The 18239-nt window shown below is 43.6% G+C and overlaps 1 protein-coding gene across 1 annotated transcript in view; it reads left to right on the top strand.

The window, feature by feature from the left end:
• Positions 1 to 18239, top strand: part of SCD5 (stearoyl-CoA desaturase 5) — a 166744-nt gene that overhangs the window by 73345 nt on the left and 75160 nt on the right. The window contains exon 2 of the mRNA XM_017958729.3: positions 18024 to 18154. Coding sequence (XP_017814218.1) covers positions 18024 to 18154 — 131 coding nt within the window. The remainder of the gene's footprint in view (positions 1 to 18023; positions 18155 to 18239) is intronic.

Raw genomic sequence — 18239 nt, 5'->3', positions numbered from 1 at the left:
TGATGCTGTGTGCTTCCTATTTATCATCAGAAGGTGTCGGTTGCCTGCTTGTTCCACTTTAAATTTTTTTTAAAATTTTTAAGCTTTATCACTCTTATCAAACATATTGGCGCATCTTATGGTAATTGACAAAACTGAGCAAGGTAATTTTGTTTACAGAAAAAAAATTTAGCAAAAAAGTATATAGTACAGTCAATTGAAATGCAGTGTTCATACTTCTTAGGTATACAAGAAAATAGAAAATAAAAGTTCTCTGCTGCCCAATAAGAAAAAACAAGTCTTTTAGAGGACTTGAATGGAAATCAGAAATTTAGGGATTTGTGAAAAGAACTTCTTGGTGCAGATCCACATCTACATTTAGAGTTCCACTTGGTTATTTTTAAAAATAAATAAACCTCACAAACAAGACATCACAAAGAACAGAGAGCCCTACTGCCAATAATTGCCAGGACCAATATGCTATTGAAACAACTGGTAGAAATGTTACAGACACCTCTTCACTATGTAATGTTCCTGTAGTTCTGAGGTGAAGGTAAACCAACAGGAGAGAATCCTTTTTTTGAGACAGAGTTTCACTGTTGTCACCCGGGCTGAAGTACAATGGCGCGATCTTAGCTCACTGCAACCTCTGCCTCCCAGGTTCAGGCGATTCTCCTGCATCAGCCTCCTGAGTAGCTGGAATTACAGGTGTCTGCCACTATGCCCCGCTAGTTTTTGTAATTTTTGTATTTGTAGTGGTGACGGGGTTTCACTATGTTGGCCAAGCTGGTCTTGAACTCCTGACCTCAGGTGATTTGTCCGCCTCAGCCTCCCAAAGTGCTGGGATTACAGGCATGAGCTACTGAGCCCAGCCGAGAATACTTTTTTTTTTTTGAGATGGAGTTTCACTCTTGTCACCCATGCTGGAGTGCAATGGCACAATCTCAGCTCACTGCAATCTCCGCCTCCTGGGTTAAAGTGATTCTCTTGCCTCAGCCTCCCGAGTAGCTGGGATTAGAGGCACCTGCCACCACATCTGGCTAATTTTTGCATTTTTAGTAGAGACCCAGGGTTTCACCACATTGGCCAGCCTGGTCTTGAACCCCTGACCTCAGGTGATCCTCCCGCCTCGGCCTCCCAAAGTGCTGGGATTACAGGAGTGAGCTACCACGCCCAGCTGGGAATACTTTTTATAAGTAGCTTTGGATTAAGTGATCTTTCACATTTTTTTCTAACTATACCATCTTATCGAAAACATAATAATTACTTATTACTGAGTAAAAATAGTAGTAGGTTTTAATATTCACAACCAACCACTCTAGTGCTAACATAGGAGGGTACAAACTGTTAAAAATTTTTGATCATAACTAGATGATCAAGATGGAACCCTTTTTGGCGGAAAAAATTCCTTCTACTCCAAATTTGACACTGTTAAGAGGATATAAAGGAAAGTTAAATTATTTAAGATTTTTCACAAAAGATTTAAGAATGAAAGAATAAATCCTGCTGAAAAAAATATGACAGCCATACCATCTGCAAAGTAAGTCTTCTACAGAGGTGGAGCTTGACTCTTTTTGTTGTAATAAATAAACACTGCTTAGTTCCATAGGTGCTGTCACTGCAGCTAGTGCACGCTAGTGCCACCCACTGTCCCCAGTGTGCAAAGAGAAGGGTGGAGGTGTGTTCCAGTATTACTGACGCTAAGCTGCATCTCTTGGTTAAGTGGTGGCTTCCAGATGCTTCCGTTGTAAGATTCTATTTTCCCCTTTGCAGTTAGGAAGCGATTTAAGAGGTGATACTTCTCCCAAATCCTTTCATCTAATGATTTTAGCATTTGTATTCGTTTGCTGCTATAACAATGTACTACAGATGGGGTGGCTTAAGCAACAGAAATGTGTTGTCACACAGTTCCAGAGGCTAGAAGTCCAAGATCCAGGTGTGGGGAGCTTCCTTTGAAGGCTGTGAGGGAAGGACTTGTTCTAGGCCTCTCTCCTTCACTTATAGATGGTTACCTTCTCCCTGTGTCTCTTCACAGTGTTTTCCCTTTGTGCATATCTGTGTCTAAATTTCCTCTTCCTATGAGGACACCAATTACACTGGACTAGTCAACCCTTGCCTCCCCGTGACCTCATTTTAACTTGATTACCTCTGTAAAGACCCGACCTCCACGTCAAGTCACATTCTGGGGCACTGGGGGTTAGGATGTAAACTTTTAAATTTTGGGGGGACACAATTGTGATTCTTGCCTGAATCTGTTATTTATTGGGGTCTTTAGATTTCTGTGAAACAGATTCTGAGATGCAGATTTGTGTGCTGGCATATCTAGTACTGTGCTTGGAAACATCTGTGGGGGAATAAGAAGCAGAATTGGACAGAGGGAGAAGCTGAATTGCAGCGCAGTTGCAACAGAGGCCTCAGCCTATATGCTACAGGGAGCTGCGAAACTGGGCAGTCCTTTGAGTTTGTTTGTTTTTGTTTTTGTTTTTGTTTTAAGATGGGATCTCGCTCTGTCACCTAGACTGGAATGTAGTGCCATGGTCACAGCTCACTGCAACCTCAAAATCCTGGGCTCAAGAGATCCTCCTACCTCAGCCTCTCTGAGTAGCTGGAACTACAGGCATGTGCCACCACACCCAGCTTTTTTATTTTTAATCATTTTGTAGAGATGGGGTCTCGCCATTTTGCCCAGGTTGGCCTAGAACTCCTGGGCCCAAGAGATCCCCTCACCTCGGTGTCCTGAAGTGCTGGGATTACAGGCATGAGTGACTGTGCCTGGCCTGGACAGTCCTTTGGAGATGTTCCAAATTGAGACAAAAGGCCAGATTTTGTATCCCTTTATCTACTAAGCACTGAATGCAGCCTGCCGCCAGGGAGGAGGCAAGTCTTGGGCTGTGCAGCTTCCCGGGTAGGGCAATGCCTCAGGAGAGACTCAGTTGTGAGCTATTAGACACCAACAGTCCCAGTATTGGGGAACGAGTGCCTGAACCTACAGAGGGTTGGGGCAGTGCTCAACAGCATCAGACACAATTGGGGATTGCAGAAGCGTGGTTTCCCCTCTAACCTGCATTAATTATTAGGTGGCACCTTTCTGAAAAGAAGCTCTTTCCTTCATCAACTAGGAATGGATTATAGTTCTAAAAAGACAGGATAAATACTTCCTTGTCTTTTGCCTTTTTTTTTTTTTTTTTTTTTTGTATTTTTGCCTTTTTTGAGGCAGCATCTCACTCTGTCACCCAGGCTAGAGTTCATGATTACAACTCACTGCAGCCCCGACCTCCTGGGCTCAAGTGATCCTGCCACCTCACCTTCCTGAGTAGCTGGGACTACAGGCATGCACCACGACACCCAAGTAATTTTTAAAATTTTTTTTGTAGAGATGGTGTCTCACTATGTTGCCCAAGCTGGTCTCAAACTGGGGCACAAGCGATCCTCCCTCCTAGGCCTCCCAAAGTGCTAGGATTACAGGCATGAGCCACTGTGCCTGGCCATTTCTCTTTTAATTACAATTTTCCAAGTCATGAACGATGTTAATTCATTTATACTCAGGGTTGCATTATGACTTTTGCCTTCGTAGGCCCCTTCTCTATAAAAATATATAAAAAATCATTTTACAACTACCAGCCTGGCCAACATGGCGAAACCCCATCTCTACTAAAAATACAAAAATTGGCCAGGCATGGTGGTGTGCACCTGTAATCCCAGCTGCTCAGGAGGCTGAGGCATGAGAATTGCTTAAACCCAGGAGGCTGAGGTTGCAGTGAACTGAGATTGCACCACTGCACTCCAGCCTGGGTGACAGAGCAAGACCCTGTCTCAAAAAAAAGAAAATCATATTTTACAACTGTATTGGTATAAAGACAACTATAATCTAGGCTAGATTCATGATTATATACTTATTACTATATTCTCTTTTTTTCTTTTTGAAGAAAACATATTGTGGGCTGTCAGCACTGTGCCTACTGTATCTAGTGGGTAAGTTAGCCCTGGTAATGCCCTAGATTGAGGCCAGGCAGGTAATACATGAAGAGGGTTGATTCAGAGTGCATGTACTACTGTATGGGGTAAGCAGGGGTGTCATGTGTAACTGTCTCAGTGGAAGGGGTATGTAGTTCCTGGAAATAGTTGCCATGCAAGAAAGAGAGGTGGCCTGATGTTGCCAGATCTTTCCATGTTTCAGGAGAAGCCAGAAAAAGAGATTTTAAAATTTGAAATTCCCTATTTTAAATTGTTGGATCAGTTTTTTAAAAAATCCATGAGTTGGTTGTGGCCTGGAGGCTGCCAGTTTGGGAACTCAGCTAGCAGCAAGCCCCCTGGGAGGGAGGCTGCCCACCCTGATACGCCGCACCATGGAGGAAACTGGTACGTGGAAGGCGCTCGTACATGCTTGAGAAGGAATGAATGAATAATTGGATTTTGATAAGTCAACTCATTAAAATTAGGTTGGAATTTATGCATAAGAACCAAGTGAAGGTCAGAAAACCAAGCCCTGGAATATGCTGCAAAGAAAAAAAAAAGTCTGCCTTGGGGTTATTCAGAGCAACTTAAAGCGATTTGGCAAGAATAAAAATGTGTGAAGAAACCTCTTGAAACTGGAGTTTGTGAACTAGGTCAGGCTGCCTGAATGATGCAGTCCCTAATTAAAGAGTTGAAGGGGGTTTCTTGGTATCGTGAAAGAATATTGCATTACGAAATTTTATCTTTTATTTTTTTCTGTTTAAGCCAGAAACATTGTGATAACAACAACTTTGAAAAAAATGTGTTTCTTAACTTTTTGGTAGGGGAAGCAGCAAGTATACCTCGCTGCCAAATAATTCTTCATGTTTGTCCGTGGCCTGTGGCTGCCAGATAGAGGAGCGTTTGGTTGGAATCCACTGGGTTCACACCGATCACCGTGGTGAGGGAGGGTCTGAGTCAGAAAAAAGGACGAGAGGAGGATGAAGAAATCAGGACGGAGAGATGAGGATGGAGAGAAAGAGTGCTTCCCAAGAGGCTTTCCCGGACTTTTCACTTTAATTTTCAGCTCTTTTGGCTCAGAAATAAAAGCAACAGTGATGGCTAGGGCCTCTCTCCATAGAATGTGCCCAAAGATGTGCCTCCAGAGCACAGTGCTCAGCCCTCTGAGGGTCTGGTTATTGTGGTCTTTGTGCTTCATTGCTGCAAAGGTGCCTGCCAGCTCTTCTGTGAAACCTTGGATTCCTGGACTTTGACCAGCAACTGTCTTTACTCCCTTAGAGAGACTGCTTATTTGAAAAACAAAAACAAAAACAAAAAAAGGTGATAATGACCCATAACTACTCAGTTCAGATGATGATAGCAGAAATTATTCTTTTTTTTTTTCCCACTTCCCTGAAATTGACCAGTTTTGGTACTGTTTTTAATTTTTATCTTCCTTCAGAGGGACCAACTTTTTTTTTTTTTTTTTTTTTTTGAGAGGGAATCTCACTCTGTTGCCCAGGCTGGGGTGCGGTGGCACCATCTCGTCTCACTGCAACCTCTGCCTCCTGGGTTCAAGCGATTCTTGTGCCTCACCCTCCCAAGTATCTGGGATTACAGGTATGCACCATCCCGCCAGGCTGACTTTTGTATTTTTAGTAGAGATGGGGTTTCACCATGTTTGCCAGGCTGGTCTCGAACTCCTGACCTCAAGTGATCTGCCTGCCTCGGCCTCCCAAAGTGCTGGGATTACAGGTGTGAGCCACTGCACCAGGCCAAAGGACCAACATTTTTTATATTAGTTTCCTATTTACAGGCAGAGATATTAATGAGCATGCAAATAGCTATTGCAATATAAAATGTATGCACATCTTCCTGTAACACACACAAACTTACTGCCCAAGATAAAATAAAAACTGAATAATTAATGAAAAGGAAATTCAGTGTGTCCGTAGTACAGTAAATTATTCACTTTGTTCTCAATTATCTTTAATTGTGATTTCGATAGTTGTATAAGATGGAGAGAGAGAGGTTGTGATGGGAGTTATCCTGAATCAGAAACAATGAATGTGTTTGCCCTTCCCCATTTCACCTCAGAGAACCTGAGCAGTCTGAGGACCAGGTTCAAAAAAAAGTCTCTGTTGAGATCTGGGTCATCTTTTCCCTAGAGCCTCTGCTTCCTAGTCACCCAGCCTCAACCTGGCAATGTCTGCCTAGTAATAAAAATAATGGTGTTTGCAGTAATATTTATTGAAATATTGTTATGTGCTAAATACCCTATACAGTGATCCTTCAGTATCTGTAGGGGGTTGGTTACAGGAACCCTCCATGGCTACTAAAATTCACAGATTCTTGAGTCCCTTATATGAAATGGCATAGTATTTGAATATAACCTTTGCACATCCTCCCATATACTTTAAATCATCTCTAGATTACTTGTAATACCCAAAACAATGTAAATGCTATATAAGTAGTTGTTATAGTTATTGTTTAGGGAATAATGATAGGAAAAAAGGCCTGTACATATTTAGTGTAGACATAAATATCCATTTTGCTTCCTCAGGTATTTTCTTTCTTTCTCTTTCTTTCTTTCTTTCTTTCTTTCTTTCTTTCTTTCTTTCTTTCTTTCTTTCTTTCTCTCTCTCTCTCTCTTTCTTTCTTTCTTTCTCTTTCTTTCTTTCTTTCTTTCTTTCTCTCTTTCTTTCTCTCTCTTTTTCTTTTCTTTCCTTTCTTTCCTTTATTTTCTTTTCTTTTTCCTCCCTTCCCTCCCCTCCCCTCCCCTCCCTCTGAGTCTAGCTCTGTTGCCCAGGCTGGAGTGCAGTGGCAAGATCTTGGCTCACTGCACCCTCTGCCACTCAGGTTCAAGTGATTCTCCTGCCTCAGCCTTTTGAGTAGCTGGGATTACAGGCGTGCACCACCGTGCCTGGCTAATTTTCGTAATTTTAGTAGAGACGGGGTTTCGCCATGTTGGCCAGGCTGGTCTTGAACTCCTGGCCTCAAGTGATCCGCCCGCCTCGGCCTCCCAAAGTGCTGGGATTACAGGCATGAGCCACCGTGCCCAGCCTTCTTGCTCAAATATTGTCAGCCCACAGTTGAATCCACAGATGTGGAACTCGTGGATAAGGAGGGCTGACCGTATGCATTTTCACTTTAGGCCTCCAACAACACTTTGACGTAGTCTTTTGTTTGTTTGTTTGTTTGTTTGTTTACAGATAAAAGAACTGAGACTAAGAGAGAGAGTAAGTTGGTATCACCCCAGCTGGGAAATGGCAGAGGGGCAGTTCCAGATTCCCTGTGAGCTCCCTCCCTTCTGTGTGGAAGGAGCTGACATTCTCCATGGGTTCTTCCAGGGAGCTTTGATTCCCATGCCTGGTAAATGATCTCCCCCACACCCGGAAGGGAAGCTTTGTGTTATTTGAGGGAAAGGAAGAGGCTTCGAAGAAGAAAGGAAGAAGCCACAGGGGAAATCATGGAAAGCTCTCAGGCTGAACTAGTTTATGCTATCAAATAGTTTTTTCTCAAGAGCTTGCCTTGGTATCATTGTACTGAACAAATATTAGCAGATTAAAAAAATGATAACATTGACCTTTTTTTTGTAAAATATTGCACCATTGACAGCTCCAAATATAGCTCTTCTTATACTTGCATGGCCACAAGTACCAGTTGCCAAACATTTTCAAAAGTGGACTGGAAGCAGAACAGCCTTAGTCTTTGTCATTTTCTTAAAAACAAAAGAAAACACCCTTCTCCTGCCTTCCCCAAACCATTCAGTTGAGTCACCTTGTTTTACGTGCTGTTGGCCAAGAGCTGGGCTGTCAGCATCATCCTGTGACAACTAAGAGTTCTTAACTTTCTGGCCATCAGGTTTTTCCTCTCATCACTGCATCTCTTCTCCTTCACAAGACCTCATTTCCCACACCAAGGCATGAAGGTACAAGCCAGAGTTATGACCCATGTCTTGTCAGTGTGAAGTTCTAGAATATATGTATGTATTTTAAAGCTCCTCAGGTAATTATGATACAGGTAACCTGGCGCCAGAATGGTGTTTGGGACATCCTTGTTTTTTTTATTAATGAGGAAATTGAGGCCCAGAGTGATAAGTAACTTGTCAAGGGCCTTCCAGTTCCTAATCTAGGCTCTGGATGCTGAAAATAACCCAGATAGAAGCCAGAGGAAGCCCATCGGTTCGGCATAGGCCGGCCTGCTGGGGCACAGAGCAGCATGAGAAGGGAGGGTGTGTGTCTGCCGGGGGTGCGTGGAGAATACTCAGCCCAACGTCTTCTATTTCTGTTCATTATCACCCATCTTCCACAGCCTTCAGATCTGTCATAATCTGATCACATGATTTTTTTTTTCAGATGGAATCTCGCTCTGTTACCCAGGCTGCAGTACAGTGGCGTGATCTTGGTGCATTGCAACTTCTGCCTCCTGGGTCCAAGCAATTCTCGTGCCTCAGCCTCCCTAGTAGCTGGGATTACAGGCATGTGCCGCCACACCTGGTTAATTTTTGCATTTTTGGTAGAGGCGGGGTTTCATCATGTTGGTCAGGCTGGTCTCGAACTCCTGACCTCAAGTGATCTGCCTGCCTCAGCCTCCCAAAGTGCTGGGATAACAGGTGTGAGCCACTGCGCCTAGCCTCACATGAAATTCTTTATGGTATCCTATTGTTCTCAAGATCAATTCTCTCTCTCTAGCATTATATACAGGTTGAGTATCCCTTATCCAAACTGCTTGGGTTCAGAGTGTTTTAGATTTTATATTTTTTCGAATTTTGGAATATTTGCCATATACTTACTGGTTGAACATCCCTAATTCAAAAATCTGAAATCCAAAATGCTCCAGTGAGCATTTCCTTGAGCATCATGTGGATGCTCAGAAAATTTCAAATTTTAGAACATTTCAGATTTTCAGATTCAGGATACTCAACCTGTATGAGTCCCTTCCAGACCTGGCTCCTTGCCTGTTTTACTCCCTTCATTTTACCCCCACAGCCCCCCGCCCCGAAGCCAAACCAAACCACTTGCTCCTGCTTGAACACACACAGCCTTCACACCTCCATACCTTGCTCACAGCAGTCCCTCCTTCATGAGCTCATGCTTCAGGTGCTCCTGTAGTACCTGGGTCTCTTCTTTAGAGTCCCTGTCATCCAGTAATGATTTGTTCAGTGTTTACCTAGAGATTGCCCACAAGTAAAGGGGCTACACCTGTCTTGTCTGGACCTGGATAAGAGCAGTTTTGATTGGGTTAGCTATGAGGGAGAAAGACCAAAACCTGATTGAGGGGGTTTAAGAGAGAATGGAAAGAGAACTGCAACCAGTGATTAGAGACAATATTCAGTAAGTTTCACTGTAAAGGGGAACAGGGAAATGGAATAGGATCCAGATGGGGAAGTGGGGTCAAGAGAGGTTTTTAAATTTTGCTTTTTAACATAAGAGAAATAACAGCATGGCTGTAGGTTCGTGGGAATAATGTAAGTATGTGGAGCAGTGTTGATGATACAGATGGGAATTTCTGAGTAATGTATGAGTAGGATGAGTGGATATGATGCACAAGGGAAGGGCCAGACTTAAAGAGAGTGTGGCTTGGCCATGTGCAGTCATGTAGCGATCATAGAGTACCCAGGCTCAAATGCTGGATGGTAGGTAGAGGTGGCGGAGCCTGGGGAAGTTCTGATATTCTTACTGAAATCAGAAGCAAAGTTACCAGGTGAGTAGGGGAGGGAGGTGTCAGGGGTGAGGTGATTGGAGCAGGTGTGAGGTCAATGTCTAGGACAGAGGGACCGCATATGGATCAGGGAAATGTAATATGGTTGCTGGGTAATATTAAAGCCCAAATGAGGTTAGTGGTCATGATTTTAAAGTGAGACCAATCAACATGGTTGAGTGTTTTTCTCTGGTTGAGTTAGTTGCACAGATGCCAGCTGAGAATACATGGAAACACAGACAGACAAAATCCCTGCCCTCGTGGAGATTATGTTTCAGTAAGGGCAGATAGCACTGGACCAATAATTCCTTATTTAATAACAACATGATGATTGCTGTATTGGTCAACACAGAGGGTAACAGAGCATCTAACAGGGGTGCCTGTCTGAAGTGAGCCATGTATATACTGAATGAAGTCCTGAAAGGATCGAAAATCTTGCCTTCTTTTTTGTTTGAATTGCAAACTGTGTGGTGCAGTAGCAGAGCAGTAACAACATATGCTATAATTTTGTGTTTCTTAGTGATCTGCTATGACTTTCATGCTTATTGCTATATAAGCTGTAAAGCAACCAGGAAAAGTAGCAATTGCCCAGTATGTGAGAACCATGTAAATGGACTTAACCCAAGGCAGGACGGACACTTGAGGAAAGTAAGCAGTATGTATAAAAGGCATGAAATATATCCACTCTCTCTCCTGTTCTATCCCCTTGTCATTTAATCTTCCTAGATGTGGGCAGTTGCTTAAAGATTCATGCTGTGGGATGAGAGAACATATCTTTCTGCAGCTCATATGCAGCACAATAGATGGTGGCTTAGTGGAGGAAGGTAGATGGCAGAGAGGAGCTGCTGGTTATTTTAAGTATAATAGAATTTAGAAGATTTTAATAGTAAGAAGAAACCCTTTGCTTCTCAGCTTGCAGTCTCCAACACCCTTGAAAATGTTCTGATTTTGAAAGAATTGTGGAAACAGTACCTACGTGGAAATCACCTCTGAATCTTGAACCTTGTATACCCAAACTTTTCAAGGGAAGATGTAAGATTTAACTGAGGTTCTTTGTGGTGCTATTCCATGAGATAAGTAGCCGTAGAGGTCCTTGCCCTGTCACTGGCAGCCCTTAATCAGACACACATACATGTGCGCGTGCACACACACACACACATTCATTCTCTCTCTCTGTCTCTCTGATCTGGCTGGTCAGAGAAACACTCGGACTCTGGGCCAGCAGCATTAGCACCTGCCACAAGCTCGTTAGAAATACAAGTTGAGGTCAGGCGCGGTGGCTCATGCCTGTAATCCCAGCACTTTTGGAGGCCAAGGTGGACAGCTCACAAGGTCAGGAGTTCGAGACCAGCCTGGCCAACATGGTGAAACCCAGTCTCTACTAAAAATACAAAAATTAGCTGGACATGGTGGCACACGCCTGTAATCCCAGCTACTCAGGAGGCTGGGGTGAGAGAATGGCTTGAATCCCGGAGGCGGAGGTTGCAATAAGCTGAGATCACACCATTGCTTGTACTTCACCCTGGGCAACAGAGCAAGACTTCATCTCAAAAAAAAAAAAAAAAAAAATTATGTATATAAAGTTAGTTGGTCCCTCCCCAGACCTATTGAATCAGAATCTCTTGGGCTGGGGTCCAAACTTTACTAAGATCCCCTTCCTTAGATTGTATCCTGGCTCTATCACTGTCAAGTTTTCTTCATCTGTAAGATGGAGATCATAATGGTACCTACCCCCTACCTACACTTGTGGTGAGTATTAAATGAGTTACTGTGTATCAAGTGCTTAAAGAGGGCCTGGCACATAGAAAGCTCTTAGTCAATGGTAGCTCTTATTGTTATAGGGCACATGAAAATGTGAGAATCAGTGATGCTATTGATCTCACACCATAGTCCTTTGTTTCCAGCTTATTTATGAAATAATATCAGAAATAAATTACTCCTGCTTCTGCAGCTCCCCATGAAACTAGAGAGGTGTGAAGAAGCAAGGACAGCTGCAGTCAAACCCAGAGAATGAACAAGGCTTGGTTTCAAGAAGAGCTTTCCTAAGAATTTAGAGATTCTCTACCTTGTCACTATTGACATGTTTGACATTTAGGGCTGGATTGTTTTTGTTTTTGTTTTTTTTAAGGCGAGGTCTTACTTTATCACCCAGGCCAGAGAACAGTGGTGCGATCTTGGCTCACTGCAGCCTCCACCTCCTGGTCTCAAAAGATCTTGCTACCTCAGCCCCACAAGTAGCTGGAACTACAGGCACATGCTACCACGCTTGGCTAATTTTTTGTAGATACAGTGTTTTGCCTTGTCATCCAGGCTGGTCTCAAACTTCTGAGCTCAGGTTATCCACCTACCTTGGCCTTCCAAAGTGCTGAGATTACAGGCGTGAGCTACCGTGCCGTCCTGGATATTCTGTACATAGGCAGTTTCCGTGCATTGTGGGATGCTGAGCAGCATACCTGGCTTCCACCCACTAGATGCCAGTAACATCCTTCAAGTTTTGGGTTGCAACGCTCAATAATGTCTGAAAACATTGCCAAATGTAGGGGGTCAGAGTGGGGAGGGGAGGCAAAATCTCTACCTCCTCATCAGAACCACAAGTTTATAGTGATGAAAAGTGTGGGTGTCTTCAGAGGGGGTTATCAGGGAGGGGACCTTTTCAGAAACAGAGCATGGCATTCATGCATGGGGCAATAATATGTGCCAATGCTTACTGCTTGTCAGGCACAGTTCCAATTTTGCATGCAGTACCTCTTTTAATCTTTACAACAAACCTAGGGGGCAGGTACTATTTTCCCTACTTTATACATGAAGAAACCAAGCTTTAGAGAAATTGTCACAGTGGTAAGTGATTTAACAGGGATTCAGTCCCAGGGCCATTTTAGCCATTATGCTGTATTGCTGAGCCCTACATATATGTGCTTCTCTCTCTCTCTCTCTCTCTCTCTCTCTCTCGTTTTCTCTCTCTCTCTCATTTTCTCTCTCCCTCTCTCATTCTCTCTCCCTCCCTCCCTCCCTCCCTCTCTCCCTCTCCATCAATGGGGCTGTAGGCCTTTCCCTATCTATCTTCAGAACCTGGGAAGGACTAGAGAGGAGAAACAGTCACTAATTGGCCAGAGCCCAGAACTGACTTTCAAAACACTTGAGCTGACTGCAAAAGCAGACATGAAAGCACAGTGCCTTCTTCCATGTTCTCTCTCCTCACCCCAGGTGTCACCCTCTCCCAAGAAGCCTTCACCCTGTGTTGGCTTCCCCCTCCTCCCCTCAGTTCCCTGGGGGAAAATCGCTCCCCACTGCACACCCTGAGCCACAGTCCAGCACCCAGATATCAAAGACTCTGCAGCTGAGAGACTAGGGGGCAGTTCTCACCATCAAAGGGAGCTGGTGGGGAGGTGGGGCAGGTGGAGTGTGAACAGGACCCTGAGTTCACTGACAGGATGACATTGTCTCCTGATCCGAGGGTCACTTTGCATTTACTGAGGCCCTATGGAGAGTCAGCAACTGGCGGTGGGTTGTAGAGAGCAGTGCTCTCTGGATCTCATCTCTCTGTTTGTAAATTGAGAGGGTGGGGCCACATGGTGTCTAAGAGAGGGTGTACCTTACGAGGCAGGAGTTTCTCAGCCTGGTTTTGCATCAGAATCATCTGCTGAGAGAGAGATGCCTGCTGTCTGGCCCCCATTTCTGATGCAGTCGGATGTTTAAGATCTCAGGTGACTGCAGTGCGCAGCCGGGGTGGAGAACCACTGCACTTGCCTGAAAGGGCTTGGGGTTGGACTGATCTGGTGTTGGAGTTCTGGCTTTATCACTTGGAAGTCCCAAGGCATTTATTTAATGTCTCTGGGTCTCAGTTTTGCAAATCTGTAAAATGGAAATTATGACATCTACCTCATAGGAGTAAAAGAGGAAAATTAGGTACATTGGTAAAGTGACACCCAGGGCAGGCTGTCAGTGAGTCTCCACTCCCTTCTGACTTTCTGTTAGGCAGGGATGTTCCTCACCTGTTGATGGACACGTGGATTATTTCTGCCTTCTGGCTATTGTGAATAATACTGCTATGAACATGGATATCTAAGTATCTGTTGAGTCCTATCACTGCTCTCAATTCTTTTGGATAAACACCTAGAAGTGGAATTGCTAGAACAAATAAGTTTATGTTTAATGTTTCCTTCTGTCCATCACATCCTCTTTTCCACCCACAGGGCTTTGCATCTGTGAGTCCCTCTGCCTGATCTTGCCTCCTCTGAACCTTGCTCAGTTGACTTCTTATCGTTTAAGTGTTAGCCTAAATTCTTGCTTCTTCTGCAAAGCCTTCTCTGGTCCCCCAAACTAAATTACCCACTTTTTAATCTCGCTTATATTATTGCGTTCATTTTCTCTGTAACACTTTCCATACTTTGTCATTGTATAGCAAGTAACTTACTTTTCAAATTCCTGTTAAACTCCTGGTTCTGAGCTCAGTGGCTGGTACATAATAGCAGCTCAATGAAACTGTCTCATAAAGTCTCAGCTCTCCTGACACTCACGTTTATGACAAGCCGAGGCTGAATGGGATGCAGAATGATGGTGTAGGTACTACCGGCAAGGGAGTAACTTGGAAGGGGAGAAAGGAAAACCAGAGTTTTGACTTTCAGCTTGTGTTTTGATCTGGCTAAAAGGACGTGATTCATTCAAGTTCCTCCTGATAGGATGAACTCTGCTTCCAGGGCACAGGCAGTCAGCAGGGGCATTTAGAATGTGGGCCCTTCCTGCCTCAGATTGTATCCTGGCTCTATCACTGTCTAGTTTTCTTCATCTGTAAGATGGAGATCATAATGGTACCTACCCCCTACACTTGTGGTGAGTATTAAATGAGTTACCATGTATAAAGTGCTTAAAGAGGGCCTGGCACATAGAAAGCTCTCAGTCAATGGTAGCTCTTATTATTATTATTTATTAACGTTCACTCTGATGCCATAGAGATATAGATTATAAGCGAGGGTTAAAGAGCTCTGCCAAGTGCTTCCTTCTGTCGAGCACTCAGGGATGGCTCTTGAAGGGGGCTGTCCATCTCTGTCTCTGATCAGGTCCAGGATTAAGGGAGTTTTACTTTTTGCTTTTTAGCATCCTTCTAGGACTGTTCTCTGTCATATAGTTAGGAGGGGGTCACTACAATCATTATCAAAACAGTGTACCAAACAGGGAAATCAGGACAGATAGGAGGTTGTGTCTTCCACACAGAAGCCAAAGGAGCTCTGGACTCTGCCTCTTCCCATCCCTGGCTGCTCGAGCTTGGGTTTGTGATCCAAGCATGGGCAACAAGGTACTTCCGCCATGGAATCCTGGGTGGTCTTGATAGCTTCAGGCATAGGTGTAGGGTCATATAGAGGTTCTTCTTGGCCTCTGTGGAAGATTCAAGGGTCCAAGTTATGACACATATCTGGTGGTGGCAAGTATCCAGGAGTGGTGATGCCTGTGGGAGCATCCTAGGCCAATGGTTGGTTTTTGATTGCTTTGTTCTGTTTTGGGATGGGTCTATTTTATTTTACAGTAAGAAAATATATATAGTAACAAAATCCAATAGGAATTCAGTAATTGTTTCTTTAAATAATGCATTTTTGAGCTCTAACTCATACTGTACAACTCACCTATTTAAGGTATACAAGTCATTTGTTTTTAGTATATTTGCAGAATTGTGCAACTATCCCTAAAATAAATTTTAAAACATTTTTATTCATAGAACCCATTAGCAGTCAGTCGCCTCTTCCCCTTGCCTCCACTCCCTACCCCATGCAACACCAGCCTGTTTACTTTCCCTATAGATGATAAACTATTCTGCAATCAGGATTTAAGATGTACCTTCCTTCCATGAATGAAAGGTTCCTGCTTATGTTTTGTATTCAGGTTATCTATTGTTGCATAACAAATGACCCCCAAATTTAGCAGTGTAAAACAAAACGTATTTATTTTCTTATAGTTTTTGTGGGGCAGGAGTCCAGGTACAGCTTAGCTGGATCCTCTGCCCCGAGATCTCTCACGAGGCTGCAGTGTGTTGGTCAGGGCTACGATCTTGCTTGAAGGCTCGACTGAGGAAGGATCTGCTTCCAAGCTCACTCATGTAGTTGTTGGTAGAATTTGGTTCCTTGAGAGCTGTTGGACTGGGGGCCTCATTTCCTTACTGACTGTTGGCTGGAGGAATCCTCAATTCTTTGCTATGTGGGCCTCCCCAACATGGCAGCTTGCTTTATCAAAGCCAGCTCAAGAGAGAATCTGCTAGCAAAACAGAAGTCACAATATTTTGTACACTAATCATGGAACTGACATTCCCTCAATATTGCTATATTCTTTTGGTTAGAAGCAAGTTACTAATAGGGAAGAGACTACACAAGGCCATGCGTGCCAGAAGGTGGGGAGCACATGGACCGTCTTGGAGGTGGCATAGCCTGTCCTGCAGGACCATCCCTGAGTTCTCTAGGCTGCTCCATATATTTTTTAATTCCTGCTTTTGTTTTTGTTTTTGGCTTGAGCTAACCAGAATCAATGACTCTTTGCATCCACACTGCCATACTTGTTTGTTGCTTATGATTCTGTCATCTTGTGATTCTGGTTTCTATTGATTTAGCACCTTTCTCTGTGAGGTATGAGTTACTTGGTAAAGTATTTGGCATTACCCATTACTCCTTTTATCCCCTCAAAGTCACCAGTTCTGTGTCTGAATATTTCATTACCTCAGAACCAGCTGGTAAGCATCCATCTGAACACTTGTTTGAATATGAGTCTTCACAAAGATCATAGAAGAAAATTTAAGAACAGAATTAGCACTGTCAAAATAGGAAAACTGAATCCTGTTAATGGGAGAGCCCATAAATCCTCACATTCATCCCAGAATGTGTTTTTGTGGTTTTTCCTCATTTAAGTCATGACCAGAGGGTTGGTTTCTTCCCCAGAGCTTCAGCAGAATTTAAGCATCAGAAATCCAGTGCAAGCTAGTTTAAGCAAGAAAATGAAGTCTGTTGGCTCTGCTAACTAGGACATACTGTGGAGGCTCCCAGGATCAAAAGAAGAATGACAGAGCTCCTAGGTCAGCAACCAGTGACTCAAGACAGGTTTAGCTCTTGTGGGCATCTTCATTGTCTTCATGTCTCACTTTCTTGGCCTCAAGATTTGCTGTTGTAATCAGGTTTTCTCAGCTTGGTAATATGTAATGTTTGGTAAACCCTAGCTTAGACTTTGAGCCAGAAGAGAGAAAATCATTGGTTCAGGTGTTTATTCTCATGTCCCGGAAGACAGGGCACTATGCTAGGCAAGGGCCAGGTCACATGGCCAAACTCCAGTTGTTAGAAGAAGGACCATGGGAAACCAACAGCCACTACTGCACAGTACAGGCGCTGCTGTGAACCATTGTCGGTGCCATAGGGATAGACAGAGAACCATGCAAATGACCCCTAAATTATTGGAGATTCCCAAAAGGACAAGACAATGTCAGTGGTAAAGGCCTGACTGGCAAATGTAGATTAGAGTGATCCTATTTTAGACAATTGTTTTCATGGAGTCTTGGAATTAATTTTATTGCACCCAAGGTCCAGCCTACTGGTGAAATAGAATCACACTGAATTTTTCCATTCTAGATTTTACTTGTTTCCTGACTACCTGATAGTTAAAACAGAGACAAGAAGGCCAGGGATGACAAGGAAAATGACTGTCCATTTCATGGACTCATGACCAAGGTTAAATTACAGTAACAAAGGAGGCCAGAGCTTTTTATTTGCTGCTGCTTTCTGTGATTTGTGGGCAGATTGTTGTTTGTTTTTTGCTTTTAACCTTTCAAGTAAGGAATGATTTGTCATGTTCATGAAACCCACATATATTCAGGGACCGCTTATTCTTACAGTTAAGGGTAAATCTTGTTTTTAGAACCAAATCAATATAGATTGAGATCAAGATTGGTCAAACACTACTGGAAGATGTAATATTGTGCTCTCTTTAAATATGTTTATTGACACCAATAATGGGCACTGCCACTTAGAAATATGCTCTTCATATATCTCTCACCCTTTAATGGGTGCCAATTAAGTGGTGACGTAGAGCTCAATCTCCGCCCTGCCGAGAGTGTACGTGTGAGATTGAATTGCGAATGTACATTGACATGGTTGTGACTTTGCATCAAGACTGGCAAGAAACATTAGCAAATAAAAGATTTGCTGTAGGGAAAAATATTCAAAGGTCAAAGTTTGCTGAAGAAAGTTCTTTGCTTATGCATGGTACTGGGATGCTACAAATCAAAAAGGCTGCCTCCTCTCAAGTTATTGATTCTTCATGTCGCAGATTTCTCCCCTGACACCATTTCACATGTGTCCCTGTTCAGGAGAGAAAAAACATGGGGGGTGTTTGAAAGTTCGGGGACCATTGCTGATGTTTTCCCTGCTTGTGTCTTGCAGCCTACTTCTGCTTCCTCCTGGCCGCTCTGGGTGTGACAGCTGGTGCCCATCGCTTGTGGAGCCACAGGTCCTACAAGGCCAAGCTGCCTCTGAGGATATTTCTGGCTGTCGCCAACTCCATGGCTTTCCAGGTGAGGATGGAGGGTCCTCTCTGTGTTGGGGGACCCAGTGCAGATGGCAGTATGGGAGGAGGGGAAAGATGGGCTGACACCCCTC

This window comes from Papio anubis, chromosome 3 (assembly GCF_008728515.1).
Source record: "Papio anubis isolate 15944 chromosome 3, Panubis1.0, whole genome shotgun sequence".
In the NCBI taxonomy this organism is placed as follows: Eukaryota; Metazoa; Chordata; class Mammalia; order Primates; family Cercopithecidae; genus Papio; species Papio anubis.
This window is presented reverse-complemented; position numbering and strand designations above follow the sequence as displayed.